The 14,046-nt window shown below is 32.4% G+C and overlaps 1 protein-coding gene across 7 annotated transcripts in view; it reads left to right on the top strand.

The window, feature by feature from the left end:
• stet (rhomboid serine protease stem cell tumor) overlaps positions 1-14,046 on the top strand; it is a 159,336-nt gene that overhangs the window by 81,012 nt on the left and 64,278 nt on the right. The window contains exons 2-4 of one of the 7 annotated variants that reach the window (XM_074139674.1): positions 2,192-2,327; positions 2,412-2,480; positions 3,209-3,437. The exons of 1 other annotated variant lie outside the window; for it this stretch is intronic. In XM_074139674.1, the coding sequence (XP_073995775.1) occupies positions 3,396-3,437 (42 nt within the window). In that variant the 5' untranslated portion in view covers positions 2,192-2,327; positions 2,412-2,480; positions 3,209-3,395. Of the gene's footprint in view, positions 1-1,274; positions 1,479-2,191; positions 2,328-2,411; positions 2,568-3,208; positions 3,438-14,046 lie in introns of those variants that run through there. 5 more of the 7 variants (XM_074139672.1, XM_074139676.1, XM_074139675.1 and 2 more) reach the window with 5 other exon arrangements.

Raw genomic sequence — 14,046 nt, 5'->3', positions numbered from 1 at the left:
TTGGTTTGGTGTATTTGTTTTTATTCTGAGAGATTTCCCATGTAACTTGAATGCTAAGTACACAACTTTCCATGTAGTTTGCATTTTTTTTTTTCTTAAGTAACAAAAAAACAAAGAAGTTTGCTCCGGTTCGATAATACTTAAAGTTGGTCCCGTTCCTTAATACTTAAGGAAAAAAGAAGTAAAGTTAGAAATTGTTCGCCCTAATTAACTGACCTATTTCAATTGAATGAAGTATATTGTAAAAAATATGTAATGCGGTTCAAAATACTTCAATCACGAAAGTAGCAGCAGAACAATCAACCAAACAAATAATGATAACATTCAAAAGAAAATGGAATTAGTGCTGTGTAGAATAACTTCTAAACAAATTAGAAGAATGTATAAATACCCTTTCTTGACCCACCTTGTAATGCTTGGGAATCTTCGGAATATTTGGGATAGACACTAAGGGATGGATTCATGGCATTCAGGAACTGTTTTATGTTACAGTTATAAACTGTAAAATGTTTTTAATATTCTGAAAATTTGGAGTTGATGACAAAAAAAAAATAAGGGTTTGTGAATTTAATAAGGGAAGTCATGTGAGAGCCCACGAACCAGGTTTTTCAGTTGAAAACTCTTGAAAAGGGAAAGGATAGAGTCTCGGGTTTGAATCCAACTAACTGTCTGTCCTCCCTTAATTGAGCCTGGGGACTTTCCAGGAGATGATTGTATTCTCCCTGGAATACCTCCCATTTTCTTTTAATTTAAGGGAATCTTCTTTGGAATATCTGGAGAGGGCATTAACAGGAGAGTGTGATGCAAAAAGGAAGTGGTTATCCCTGACTAAAGAAGAACCTCCCCATGAATGAGTGGTTTCGTCACTTAGGGGTGAAGCAAAATAAGTGGTTTCATCTGGTACTAGTGTGAGGGAGCCTCAGTAAGTCTTTTTGCGTCTCATTAAACACTCTTGTTAACAAACAAACAAAAAATTACTAATACCATTAAATCATTTTCTCCTATAAAGGGTTTCTCAAGTTGTACCCGAATGATGGACGCTGCACAATAAATCCCTTTTTAATTTCACGAGTGGTGTGCGTTATTTAAAAAAAAATTCGCACTTTACAATAATTATAAAAGAATTTTAAGTGTCTAGCGATTAGACATATTATAAACCAAATTGCTGAAAATAGTATAACAAAAATTGTATATATTCAAAACTAATGGACAGAAAATTTCTTATAAGAATTAAAAGAGAAAAAAAGGCGCTATTTCCATTTGAATTGCCTGAATTGAATGATAACCTAACCTAAACAAAGTCTTGCCACGTTAGAGGGAATATATGGTGTGTTTCTCCTCAATTCTAACCTTGCTTACTTAATACCTGGCTCCATAAAGTTTAGTGATTATTTAGTGTTTTATGAAGTTCAAAATTTTATTTTGGATTTATTCCTTCAGAACTATTCAAATGTTCATCATTTTAAGGCAATCTTAAGGTAAGTAGTGACCGGTTATTATAAAAATTGTTTCTCAATTGCCTAACACAATCCACTCTTAAACATTTTTTTTATACATATACAAGAAATTGGATTCATTTGCATTTTAGTAAACATTACAGAAATCAATCAATACCTGTACCAATATTTCTGCAATGGTAGAATGTTTGAAGCCTCCAGCAATCTGTAGCTCATTATGGAACATTATGTACTCCAAATACTCCTTTTACACATTGACACTGAAAAACAGAAACCCTTTCTTTTAAAACAACATACGGATGCCTGTCTAGACGATATTGCCTAAAATAACTGTTACACATCTAAGTTTACCCAGTTAAAGTATACCATCATTAACAAGGAAGTCTCATAGATTCTAATTCTATTCTAAAACAGAATTAAAGCAATCAATGAGTTGTAAAAACCCCATTATTTTTAGATCTTCTTCATTAGATGTGGTTTTATTCAAATTATTTTCTCACAAAACTTCTTGGCCAGATCACAGTGAAAAGCACTTGACTTTTCCAATTAGCCCTAACATTTCTTTTCTCTCAGTGTGATAAAAAGTTATTACGAAACCCATGATTTTCCATTAACTGATTAATCTATATAATATTTTGCTAGTAACACTCAAACAAAATAAAGCTTCAAATTCTAACACTTAAGATTCTCACAATCCTAATTGATAATTGGAATAATGTTTAATTTAATGTTAGTTACAGTTAATGTTTGGCAATAATACACAATAAAGAGAATTTATTTTCGATTCAAGAGATGTCTTTTGCCTCTAAAAAAGAAAAGAAATACAATAACATGTTATCTGGACAGGAATTCCTGATCAAGAACTAAAAGGTAAGTTTTTATAGTTTTTTTCTTTTATTTCACAGTTATGATTGCAACTGAATCTATAATAATACCTTTGGTGCATTATTTCAGTGTGGTCCAGAAAAATGTTTAGTAGTTTCACATATTATTTATTTCCTATGAATAAAATACCAATTTGAGGTGTGAGCTCCAAAAATGATAACAGAATTCAGTAATAGCTTTCAAAGTCCCGAGTTGGATTTATTAAGTATAAAGTTAAAATAAAAAGTAATGCCTACTTTCCCAGGATAGCTTTAAGCCCAACTACCGTTTTTAGATTATAAAATCCTATAAAATAAAGAACATCACTTACACTGCAATTCTCCATGTTGGATCTTATTAGATGGAATCGATTAATAAACAACATAAATATCAGTATTCGTAGATAATCTTTGTTTCCTTTTTCTCGCTGATTGTATAATTTAAGAATTAATCTATGCATTTAGTTTTAGAAATGAAAAAATTAAATTCAGTTATTAATTTAAATATACTTACGTAGAAGTTAATATGTCTTCCTCTTTTCACTGACCTCTAAATGTCTCGGGATTAGACTAGACTGGACGCGGGTAATCTGACCAAAGAGATAATCCTGTCTAATTTTTTGTTTATATATATAAAAACTTAAATTACTTAAATTTAGTCAAACTACAATTAATTTAATTCATGTTATATTTTATAAATTCTTTTTTAAAATTAAAAATTTGCCCCTGAATTAAATCATGAAATTTACATGAACTTTTAGAATTCACATAACTTTTAAAATTAATTATTAGTTAAATACAAATATTTTTTAAAAATTTAGGTTACTTTTATATAAATTAAATTTAAATAAAAAAATAATATGACGTCATTTTTTTTTCCAATTTCAGGCTTGGATCTTGCCTCTTCTGTGATGTCGCCATTAGCTTTTCTCTGTGCATTAATTTAGTTATTTAATTTTGAATGTTAATCTGAAATTTTATAGCGAAAATATTGTGTAAATTTGTTAAGAAAATGTCAGTTTGTGTTTCATTATTGATTGATTTAAGATAGAAATAGTGTAGTGCATTTAAAAAGATGAAATTCCTGTATGCAATGATGAAATTAAACAGAAATAAGGTATGCCATACTTTCATGTTAAAGTAAAAAGAATTTTATGCATTTTTTTTTATTATTATTTTATTTAGAAATATAATTACTACAATGTTTAACTGAATTTGCTTTCCATAAAGATAATATTTTAATTGTATTGAATCTGTTTAATGGCTGATCCAATGATTGGATGACCATAATTGATCTTTATCTGATCTTTTATTCATGAATATATTAAATAATTTATGTTGTAACTGCAATATTGTTTAGAAAATCAGTTATGAATAATTTTATAAAAGAATGTGATGAGTCTAACGTTAACACGAAATAATTTTTTTTTAAGTTAAGTTTTAAAAGTTCCTTATTGCAATAATAACTTGCATACTTCTTGTTTTATTAATTAACTGAATTGTGCAACAATTTCATTTAATGATGAATCTTAAAACTTACAGGTTAATTCAATTCTTAAGATTATTTCTTAGCATTTTATTTAATATACGAGTATGCAAAAAAAAGTTGGAGTGATAGAACTGAACCTGGAGAACAATGGCCATTCTTGTAACTTGAAAAATGATTTGCAGTTCTTTTCCGGATATATTTTTGTACAATCTATAGAGCATTGATTCCTACCCTTTTTTTTTTAGATTGAGTCCTCCTTTTACATTTTTTGGTCACTTTGTGCCGCCATGACTCGTAAGCAGGCCTTCCGCCACCTAAACGTAGTATTCTATTCTATATTTGAGGTGTTTTTTTTTCCAAAAAAAACTTTGCTGGAATTTGGTATCCACAAGAAAAACGAAATTGTACATTTTTAAATTTCCATTCATCAGGGTTCCTTCTTATAAGCAATTACAATCACATTCCTTAAACCCTGCATTTTTTTCTTTACCAACTGGGAACTTTCGTACAAGCGATTACAACTATCTTAAATATTGCTTCACTCTTTACCAACTGGGTACCTTCTTACAAACAGTTATAATCACTCTTCTCAAACACTTTTCCCTGGCTGGGAACATCCTAACAGGATTTATAACCTCATTTCTCAAACATTACATTTTCATTGCACCACCTGGGATACTCGTCGCAAGTTATTTACAGCTTTTCTTAAACATTGCTTTTCTTTTTACTGAAATATTACATTTACTCTTTACCATCCGGATAACTCCTTACAAGCAAATATAAACGAACAATGCATTTTCCTTGCTTCATCTGAATTCCTCCTCACAAGCAATCACAACCATATTTCTCAAACACAGTTTGTTGTCCTCAAACTTCTTTTTGCAACAGCCTCAATATGATAGTAAATACAAGAGATCATTCTGCAATTCCTTCGACGTTTTTTGAGGAAACATTTGTTAGTACTTCATTGTAGACATTCTCATTCGCAGGAAGTGTGCTTCTATCAAAGAAAAGGGTAGTAAGGGACTTGTGTTTCACTTGATGTCACTTTCAGACTCTTACACTTCTCTTCGACCAACTTGCCCCAATATTCTGGCAAAGATGGTTATAATTGCTCGTTAGGAGGTATCCAGTTTCAGCAATGAAAGTGTAGTGGTTGAGAACTATGTTTACACTGTTCTGTTCAGTTTGTTAATGTTCTGTTTTTCAATGTTACTGTTGCTTCATGTTTTACACTTGCACGTTATGTTTATTCTGGTACCCGAGCAAACTAACATATCTGGATAGTTTGCAGAGATAGTTTAATGAATTGCAAGCCTCTACATGTTCGCACATCCATTTAGACATTGTGCTCACTGATTTTCTGTCTAAGCCAAGCTCTTAGAATGCAAATGTGATTCCTGAGAGTAGTGGCAAAATATTTTTTGCTAGTTTGCCTCTCCTCTACAATTTCTCTACTATGAATTGAAACCAATCATATTTCAACTCCGTGAACTGTAAATAACCTGATCTGTACTGGAAAACCTGAAATTTAATGGATTTAAAAAAGGGTCACAAACTAAGTGAAGCCTGTATATAAAACTTTAATAAGAGTAATTTACCTTATAGTACGTTACAAGAATAATTAAATTCTATTAAATTTCATTAAAATCTTCGTAGGTTGATAATTAAATGTGAACATATTATACTTTTAAGACCTTTTTTTTATAAGAGCCCTGCTCATTAAAACTGAAGAGCAAAAAATTTTTTTATTCACATATTTCAATTGAATGCATTTATTACGTAAACAGTATTGTTTTCTCAATTGGGGGGACTAACAACAGCAGTAACGGTGTCCAAGGAAGTCCGCGGACCGTAACTATCTGGTCGTTGCTGTTTCCTCTGGAAAAGCAATAGTCCACACCATTGTTGCATCCGGTCTCATTCTGCTTTGTTTGTATTTATTTTTGTTAGTTATTTTACAACTGGTTTCATACCATTTACAACACCAGAGTCACAGACAGAGTTTTCCGGGTTATTGTTTCCTCCCCTTCTTGCTTTATACCAAATAAATCTCTTCTAAAAAAAAAGAAAAAGTTTAATAAATTTTAATTAACTCTAGCGCTGTTTTGGGAAATTCAATTTCCTTCTCTCTAGTTTTCCCGTGTACGGACGGATTCTGTAGCAATCAATCTATTGTTTTTAGCAACAAGTGCAATTAATTTCTAAAATGTTAACGTTTTTCAATTGTTTTCTTGTTTTATGGATTGCTATTACTGTTTTTATCGTTAATTATTTTTAATAATTGTCATTCTAGTAGTTCTGTTTTTGTTAATGACCATATTTAATATTTCTTGAGCATTACAAATAATTTTTAGTACTTGTAAAAGAACTAAATCTTGTTATGTTCTAAACCGTCGAAATTTAAGTCGCTTCCTCCTATCCACTAAGTTTAAGATAGACCCAATGAATGCTTGGTATTGTTGCAGATATTCTCTATCTCTGCTTTCCAAAGAGTTCCATTTTCCAAATTAAGGGAAATCTAAACGTTTAGTAGAAATTTCAAATACTAAGGAAGTAATTGAGTTAGGTTGATAGAGTTAGCATTCAAAAGTTTGATAATATTTTAAGTTGTAAGAAAATATGTAAACGGGGTGTTAACAAAAAATAAGTTTTTTACCCACTTCTGTACCTGCTGTTATCTGGTAGACCTCAAACAGTTATGGCACGTGCGCATTCGGAATACTATGATAAATTAAAAATCGTGTCAAACGTTCCCACCTTTTTTTTTATCATATTCTAGATTTTTATTTGATTTTTTTTTTGTGGGGTTAAGTTTCCAGCTGTATCTGTTAGGGTGGGTGTATCCCTCACATATTTTATCGTAACAATTTCCAAGTCATTGCACGTTTTCCTAAGATGGCAGAAGAATTTTTTTTAATTTTATGTATGACTGTGTGTGACGATATGTGACTGTAGCCAGTGATTTGTGTCCTTGTAATGACGTATTTCCTCTCATGTACGTAAAGGTTTTATTTTTTTTTATTTCATTCATAGAGGCAGTTTATGGAGGACAAACTTCCGTTTAGGAAAGCCACTATACATACTATTGTCCAATTGCGTGATTATATTGTAAAAATAATTACTATTTTATTATTCGTTGTAACCATATAGAAGAAGGTTTTGGATTTTATGTTACAATATTTGTTTATAAACACTTTAGTTAACAAAAAATAATAATAATTTAAGATTACCACTAGTTACGTTGTTTTTGACACTAAGGTTACGGTCGAAATCGTTCCTAAAATGACTCCAGGCTCTAATAAAATCAGACCATTGGCGCCCGGAGCTTTTTTCTGTACACTAACGGCTTCCAGACAGTGCTCCCTCGTTACCGACAACCCTGTCCATCTCCGGTCAGTGAGCTGAGAAAAAAGCTCTTAGAAGAGAAAATTTTAAGGGCAGCAACTGGATTCGAACCGGTGATCTCCGCGTGGGAATCAAGTAATCCACCAACTTAACTAGACCCTTTTCTATTCTTCCCTGTACTCACTTCGGCGCCACATATACTAAAATTGAACTATTTATTGGCATGATTACCATTTTTTCACGAAACACAAAAGAAGGATTCATGTAACACCAATATTTCGCAGAATGCGCTTTTAGAGCTTCTGTTTTAATAGGGTTTATTAGAAAAATCCAGCGTGTTTCTTAACTTCTTTTTTTTTCTCGCTCGTAAAGGATAATTTTTTTTACCAAACCGCAAAGCAAGGTTACGGCAGTAGTAATTCTTACAAATTTCTGGTATCTTGTGATTTAATACAGACCACGTGTTAGTACTTGTGGCAGGTGCAGACTGTTGCCACGTGACCGGACGTAAATAACCGGAACTTGCTCCTCAAGAACTTCTCTACTCACACTAATCGTTACTTACTCATACACACAGCTTTACTTGTATTTCATTCATATGTAAATATAGAAATTCTTCTACTTCGGCCTCTGTTGAAACAATGTACATTCTTGTACCAATATTTTTGAGTTTTTTAATCGTTTTATTTTTTGGATCTGTTTTTATTCTAAATACAATTGGTAAATGATGGGGTACCGTATTTCAGGCATTTTCAGGGTCTCGTTTGTATTCTGGAACACAATTAGCCGTAATTCTTATGAAGCCGTACTTGGAAAATAACTGGAAAATGCAACTTCCCCTGTTGCATGAATAAAGCTTGCTATCGCCATGTTATTACTCCTCTTCCCCCAAACCGCGAATGTGGCTCCTTCGTCCACATTTCAAATAAAAAAAAATGAAGAGGCAAAGTATTTGCTTTATTCTCCTGTCTCAACAAGAGCTAATACTGTTGGCGAGCTTCCAGAAGCAGTTGTATGGGCAGATAGAATTTGGATTCCCTCACCCCTAGGGAGATGTTGGAGATTCATTTGCTACTTGGTTACAGTTTAATTAGGAACCTTATTACAGTTCCCACTCCAGTGTTTGTTTGGGCTCCACTTTTCAGAATTTAGTGTGGTAGAATTATAGTCGTGTGAGTGTCCATACCCAGAGTATTTTTATTTACAAAGAAGTAACCAAAATTACGTAATTACATGATTGTTTTTCTTATTGTTTCAGGTAAGTGCACCTATATCTACTTCACATTGTATTTAAGCAAATTAATGGTTCGAACCAGAGGGGCTGGATCTACTGTTCTGGACGTTATTCGTGAGTATGCAATAAAAGTGTCTTCACTCCTAAACGAGAGCAGGACACTACTTTACTGTTGCTCTTGCTTCGAATTTTGCTGCTAAAGTGAAGTTTGGTTCGTTGACGGTTCGTAACCAACAAGGGAGTGTTGGACTTCCGGCAAAATCCCATTTCACCCTTCTTCTTCTTATTCCAGAGGCGTTCTTTTCTACAACTTCCTCTCAATTTTTCTTCCAAGAGTCTTTTTTGAATTCCTGTCTTAAACCATTCCTTTTCTCCATTCCTCAGCTAACTTAGGATACCAATAAATTAGCTTTCAGGCGCCCAACAACTAGTCGCTTTCTTCACAAAACTGGTTGAAAATACTACAATTAACTAGAGTAATTCTGTTTATTATTAAATATTTGGTTAAAAACATGTTAACAAACTCAACGACCCTTTACTAATGCGCGGCCACATCTTACTTATATTACTTACATTAATGTACCTCCAGCCTGGCCACTAGATGTCGCTTCTATCTCACTTTTGTGGGAACCAAAGGGGACAGTTTCATTTTACCCATCCCCCCCTCGCACTCCGTTTGTGATAATATGGTAGTTTGGTACCTGTATTTAACCATAATTTCAGGTAATTTCCTTTTTAGGATAACTACTGTTAATGCATCCACTGCCTATTCTTTTATTATGCCTGTTTCCATCCATTGCCGACCCATTTTTAAACTGTTCCCTGGTTGAAGTAATTTTTTTTTTATTCATGTAATGTTGAAGTTCATTTCTGTGCTTTGTTTGCACTTTTTCTTACACTTCGGACAGAGTTACGATTTTGGAAAAGTTTATCTTGCATCTCAAAGTGTCCAAAAAGGAATTCCCCCAAAAAATTATGAGAATAAACTCTTTTGATCAACGTAAAAAGTTTAGGAAAAGAAATTATAAGGAGGCATTTTAGAAAAATCTTGGAATAGTGAGAAAATCCATTAATTTAATGGCTTTAAATTTCTCTTATAACTTTACTATTTTTATAAACTCCATTTTATTATTGCTTCCATTTTGTGAAATTAAATGATTCATAATTTAAAAATTTTTACTTTATAAATACACACCAGTTTTATTCATTCTAAAAATATGCTTAAATCTTTATTTTTTTATTGAAAAAAACTAGAATAAAAAGGAAACGGACAAGGACATGCGGCGTGTATGATGAAAATAAATGTTTAAATTTATACTGATTTTTATAAATTATAATTACAAAAAAACAAAGTTTCACTGAACTAGTTTTACTTCTGTTTAACTGATTTTCCAATCGCTAATTGTCGGGTCCAATTGGGGCAACTAAAGCAAATATCAGATTTGCACTTTTTTGCATTTTTTCATTTTTGAGTTATGCTAAGCTATCACTCCTCTGACAACTCCTCTGGTACTATTTCCTTCATTAAAAGTGTGTCTTTATCTTCTTATTTATTTGTTTGTATTACTTCCGGGCCTCCGGAATGTTATCTCATCATCCACTGGATGGATAGAGCCTTAGAAGCACCTAGAAAGAGTCCTTTTTTTAAAAAAATTAATATTTGACTTAAATATTTTAACATTGTAGTATATTGTTCATCGTTTTTCGTGACTAATTCATCAATCCAAAAGTAAGGAAGATTATTGCCAGTTTCAGTCATTATTTTTTTGCCAAGCTTTCGACCTAACTACTACATAGCTCATCTTCAGAGCTTATGCTCGTTGGCAATTGTGAGTACCTAAACAACAGTTAGAACAGAAGACACACCAACCTTTGATGTTAAAAATGTAGTCAAATATTATAACAAGCTCAGCGCCCTGATGGAGACGTAGCTCCCTAAGTCGAAAGCTTGATAAAATCTTATAATCTTTTTTACTTCTTGCCCAACACATTATAGTGTCTTGTAAGAAATTAGCAGAAAAGAAGAAAACAATACTATCTATTGGGGGATACTGTTAGCATATTATAACAATGCATATTTTTAGGTTGTAACTAATTATAACAGTGTGTGAACCTAGGTTATGTTTTTAATTCTTTTATTGATTATGTTGTTTTTACATGTGGGAAAATGATTAAGAATATTGTTTAGAGTAAAAATAAAATAAATTACCCACTGCTTAATGTGAGAAATATTAACGGGGGTTTTCTTTTTTTTTAAGCATTCTCAATAAATACTGGATTGTATCGTGACGTCAGGTATTGTTCTATTTAATGAGGGGATTTAACCTTTATTATTTTTATAAATTTTTTTTTACTTCTTTATCTCTTGTATAAAGTTTAATTGCTCTGGGAATTTAATGCCCTTGCCAAATTAAAATTTTTGGAAAATAAATTACAGAAAATTTTCGCTAGATTGTTTTACATTTTGTTCTCCCAATACCTTTTATTAATTGCTTTATTACTATCCAGAATTAAAGTGCAATTCGGTGATTCTATACTACGTATTCTCATAGAACGTGATTGTTACTGCAGATTCTCTTAAGAGACAACAGAGCTAGCTTCTGAGGGGATATTCTTTCGAGAAACATAATACAGATCTCTTGCAGTAAGTTGGGGAAGAAACAGGTTTGAAAAATGATGACCTTAGGAATCCTGTAACCAAAATCTATCTTTTGCTACAATGGTAAATATATTATCTGTCACATGCAGAAATGCATGTTTTCAGGACTCCTGAGTTTGAAAAAGTGGATTTTATTAAGTTGGTCTGTACTTATTTATTTCTCTATCTAGTTTTGTGTCTGACTATAGAGTATTGTGAGGACAAAATAACTCAAAACTTGCTCAATTGCAAAAAAAGTTCAATATTAGATATTTGGTTTACATGCCACAACTTGATCCGACCCAAAAAAACGTTTTTGTTCAAGCTGAAGTGCCATTTTGGGGGGTATTCTCAAGTAAAAGGCAATTCTTCTTATTTTGTTCAAACTAAACATATTTTGCTATCACATTGTTTAAATCAACAATTTGATCTTCTTATTTTGATCAACAGCAATTTGAGTTTAGTGGCTTGTTGCTGAACTTGCTTGAAACTTCAACTCTCTTTTTAGTACAATAATTAACTTCAAGTAAAATATTATTTAATTGTTGCAAGTGATTTTTAAAAACTGATTGAGAATCTTGTTTGTGTCTTACTTTTAGAACAGTTCATTAACCTCATATTGTTTTAAATAAATAATTAGTAGAAAATGTTTTATAGATTTCCGGTGAAGGTGTTACCTTGATGAGGGGAAGGTTTCATCAGTTTTCAATCGTGGTTTTCCACTCCATCGCCATCTGTCCATCCCGTCGGTACTATACAAAACAGAAGTTAAGAGGTTCATTGTGTGAATGTTTTGCCTACAGTTGGATAGTTTTGTTAATTGGGCTTTTTGAACAATCAGACTGAGAGAGAGAGAGATAGAGAGTGAAGTGGAAAATAGAAGCGCGTGACGAAATCGCTGTAGAAAAGGAAGTAAGGCCGTGGAAGTATGGATCACAGAAGACTGATGTGTCTTGGTTTGTGTTTTTCTTCTTCTTGTAGGGTAAGCACAATTGATGAGTTTTCATCATTCTCTGTGTGTGTGTGTCTGTGAGACAGAGGTTGGCCAGAGGATCTATCACTTCTGTTCTACACTAACACACACACTCACACAGATTGCACAACACTAACATTTTTCGACTGTCGGTCCGTCTGTCTTTCTTTTGTCCCACCCACCATCTTATTCGTTCGTCCTTTTTGCTATTTCCATCTCATCAAGAAAATAGTTCAGCGTGAAGAAATCTTTTCTTCATTGTGTTCTATTACATTTTTATTTTTTAATCGTTAAGGTTAATTTTTTTACTCCTTTTGTTCCGTTCTATAATTACACTGATGTTTCTCAGTTCCATTATGGTACCATATTTATATCTATTTTTAGGTATTTTAGCCAGTTTTTAGTTGAGAATTACATAAATTTATTGTCATCTTGTTAGTTTTTGATTCGTATACTTATATAACTTTAAAAAATTAACACTTGAAACTAAAGAAGATTCAAAAAGTTGAAATGATTAGCTTCGTGGCTAGCGTATACTGAATCCCAACGCGCAGAACTGATTCCAAGCGTTGCTGGCTCTTACATTTTCTGTTCCTAGGAACTTAGAGCATATCTCTGGCGGTGGACAGTGTTTGGCGGCCGGGCAGTGCATAAACAAAAACAATGGTTAAACAGCTACTGAATTCAATTATTTTACATATAAATTTTAGTAGTTAATAATAAATCTAAAGAATAATGTTGGCACCGTATATTCTATATGTATAATAATCACTGTGTTGTAAGACTGGGAAAACCGCCTTATTTAATACGCAGGTTATGGGTACGGATTTGTGGTGGTGACCTTTTACCGTCTATAGATCAAGCGTCTCGTTCCATTCCATGGATCAGCAATTGCGTAACTGAACCGTGTAAGTTCTTTAGAAAAAAAAAAAAATTACCACAATGTCAGTTTGACAATTGTTGGATCAAGTATTGTCATTTTTATTTTCCATTAAATTATAAACTTATTTTATCGTCAATTCTCTTTTGATTGATCGGTGGATAAAAGAACAATTTTAGCCTTACTTAATCTTTCTCATAACTTATATTTAGTTGAGGAAATGGACTGGCTACTTCTTTGGGCCGTTTTGGCGTCCTTGTCTAATAACACTAAAACTAGGACAATTTAATGAACAGATATTCTCAACACATGTGCATATCACAAAGAAATAGTTGTTAAGGTCAAAGAGAGGTTTTGAAAAAGTGAACTTCTTGAGAAAATTTAGTTTCGAACATTTCACAGATTTTTTTTCTCATAAGTTAATGTGAGAAAATAGTGATTAATTTTAATAATATAAAATAGGAAACAAAAAGTGAATCTAACCAAACCAAAACAAGTAGTGAGCCGATGACGTCATAAAGATGCTGAACACCCTCTCTGCAGAGAACTCTCTGTAGTGTATCTTCTCACAGGTCCCCATTATCTCCTGTTTATGTTTGTACGGTTAAAATGTTGTAACTAAACTACAGAGATGATAAAAGAAAGAGCAACAACTGTGTTTTTTTTTTTGTTGTTGTTCTTCCAGCCGAGGGGAGCGAAGGGAGGACCTGACCTGCGCTTCATTAATATAATTGAGTCGTTAAAACTTATGTGTTTCAACTTCCGCTGCAGGCGCTAGGAAGTTGTGTTAAAGAAATAATATTAAATGTTTTTTTGTAAAAACTGAGAATACATTTCTAAATAATAGTTTGGTATTTTAGTTAGGCTGGCTTTTGTGAAAAACTTGAAAATATAGTTTCGTTTTATTCTGTTTTTAAGAAAACTCACATTCGCGTAAAAGTTTTCCAAGGAAAATTGTATTAATGGCATTTCCGACAGAAGGTAGTTGAATATGCTTTCTTTCAAAATGCTATAACAGTAAAATATGTAGTCCTAATTGTTATTACATTATTTTGGGAAGTTAAAAGATATACTGAAATTCGGAGGTGGAAGGAGTTTTATTTTTGATACGAATGCATTCTGGAAAAAAAGTAGATTGCACCATGCGTTGAGTGAGGCGTCAAG

Source organism: Rhodnius prolixus, unplaced genomic scaffold (assembly GCF_049639745.1).
Source record: "Rhodnius prolixus isolate KJV_2025 unplaced genomic scaffold, Rpr scaffold_6, whole genome shotgun sequence".
In the NCBI taxonomy this organism is placed as follows: domain Eukaryota; kingdom Metazoa; phylum Arthropoda; class Insecta; order Hemiptera; family Reduviidae; genus Rhodnius; species Rhodnius prolixus.
This window is presented reverse-complemented; position numbering and strand designations above follow the sequence as displayed.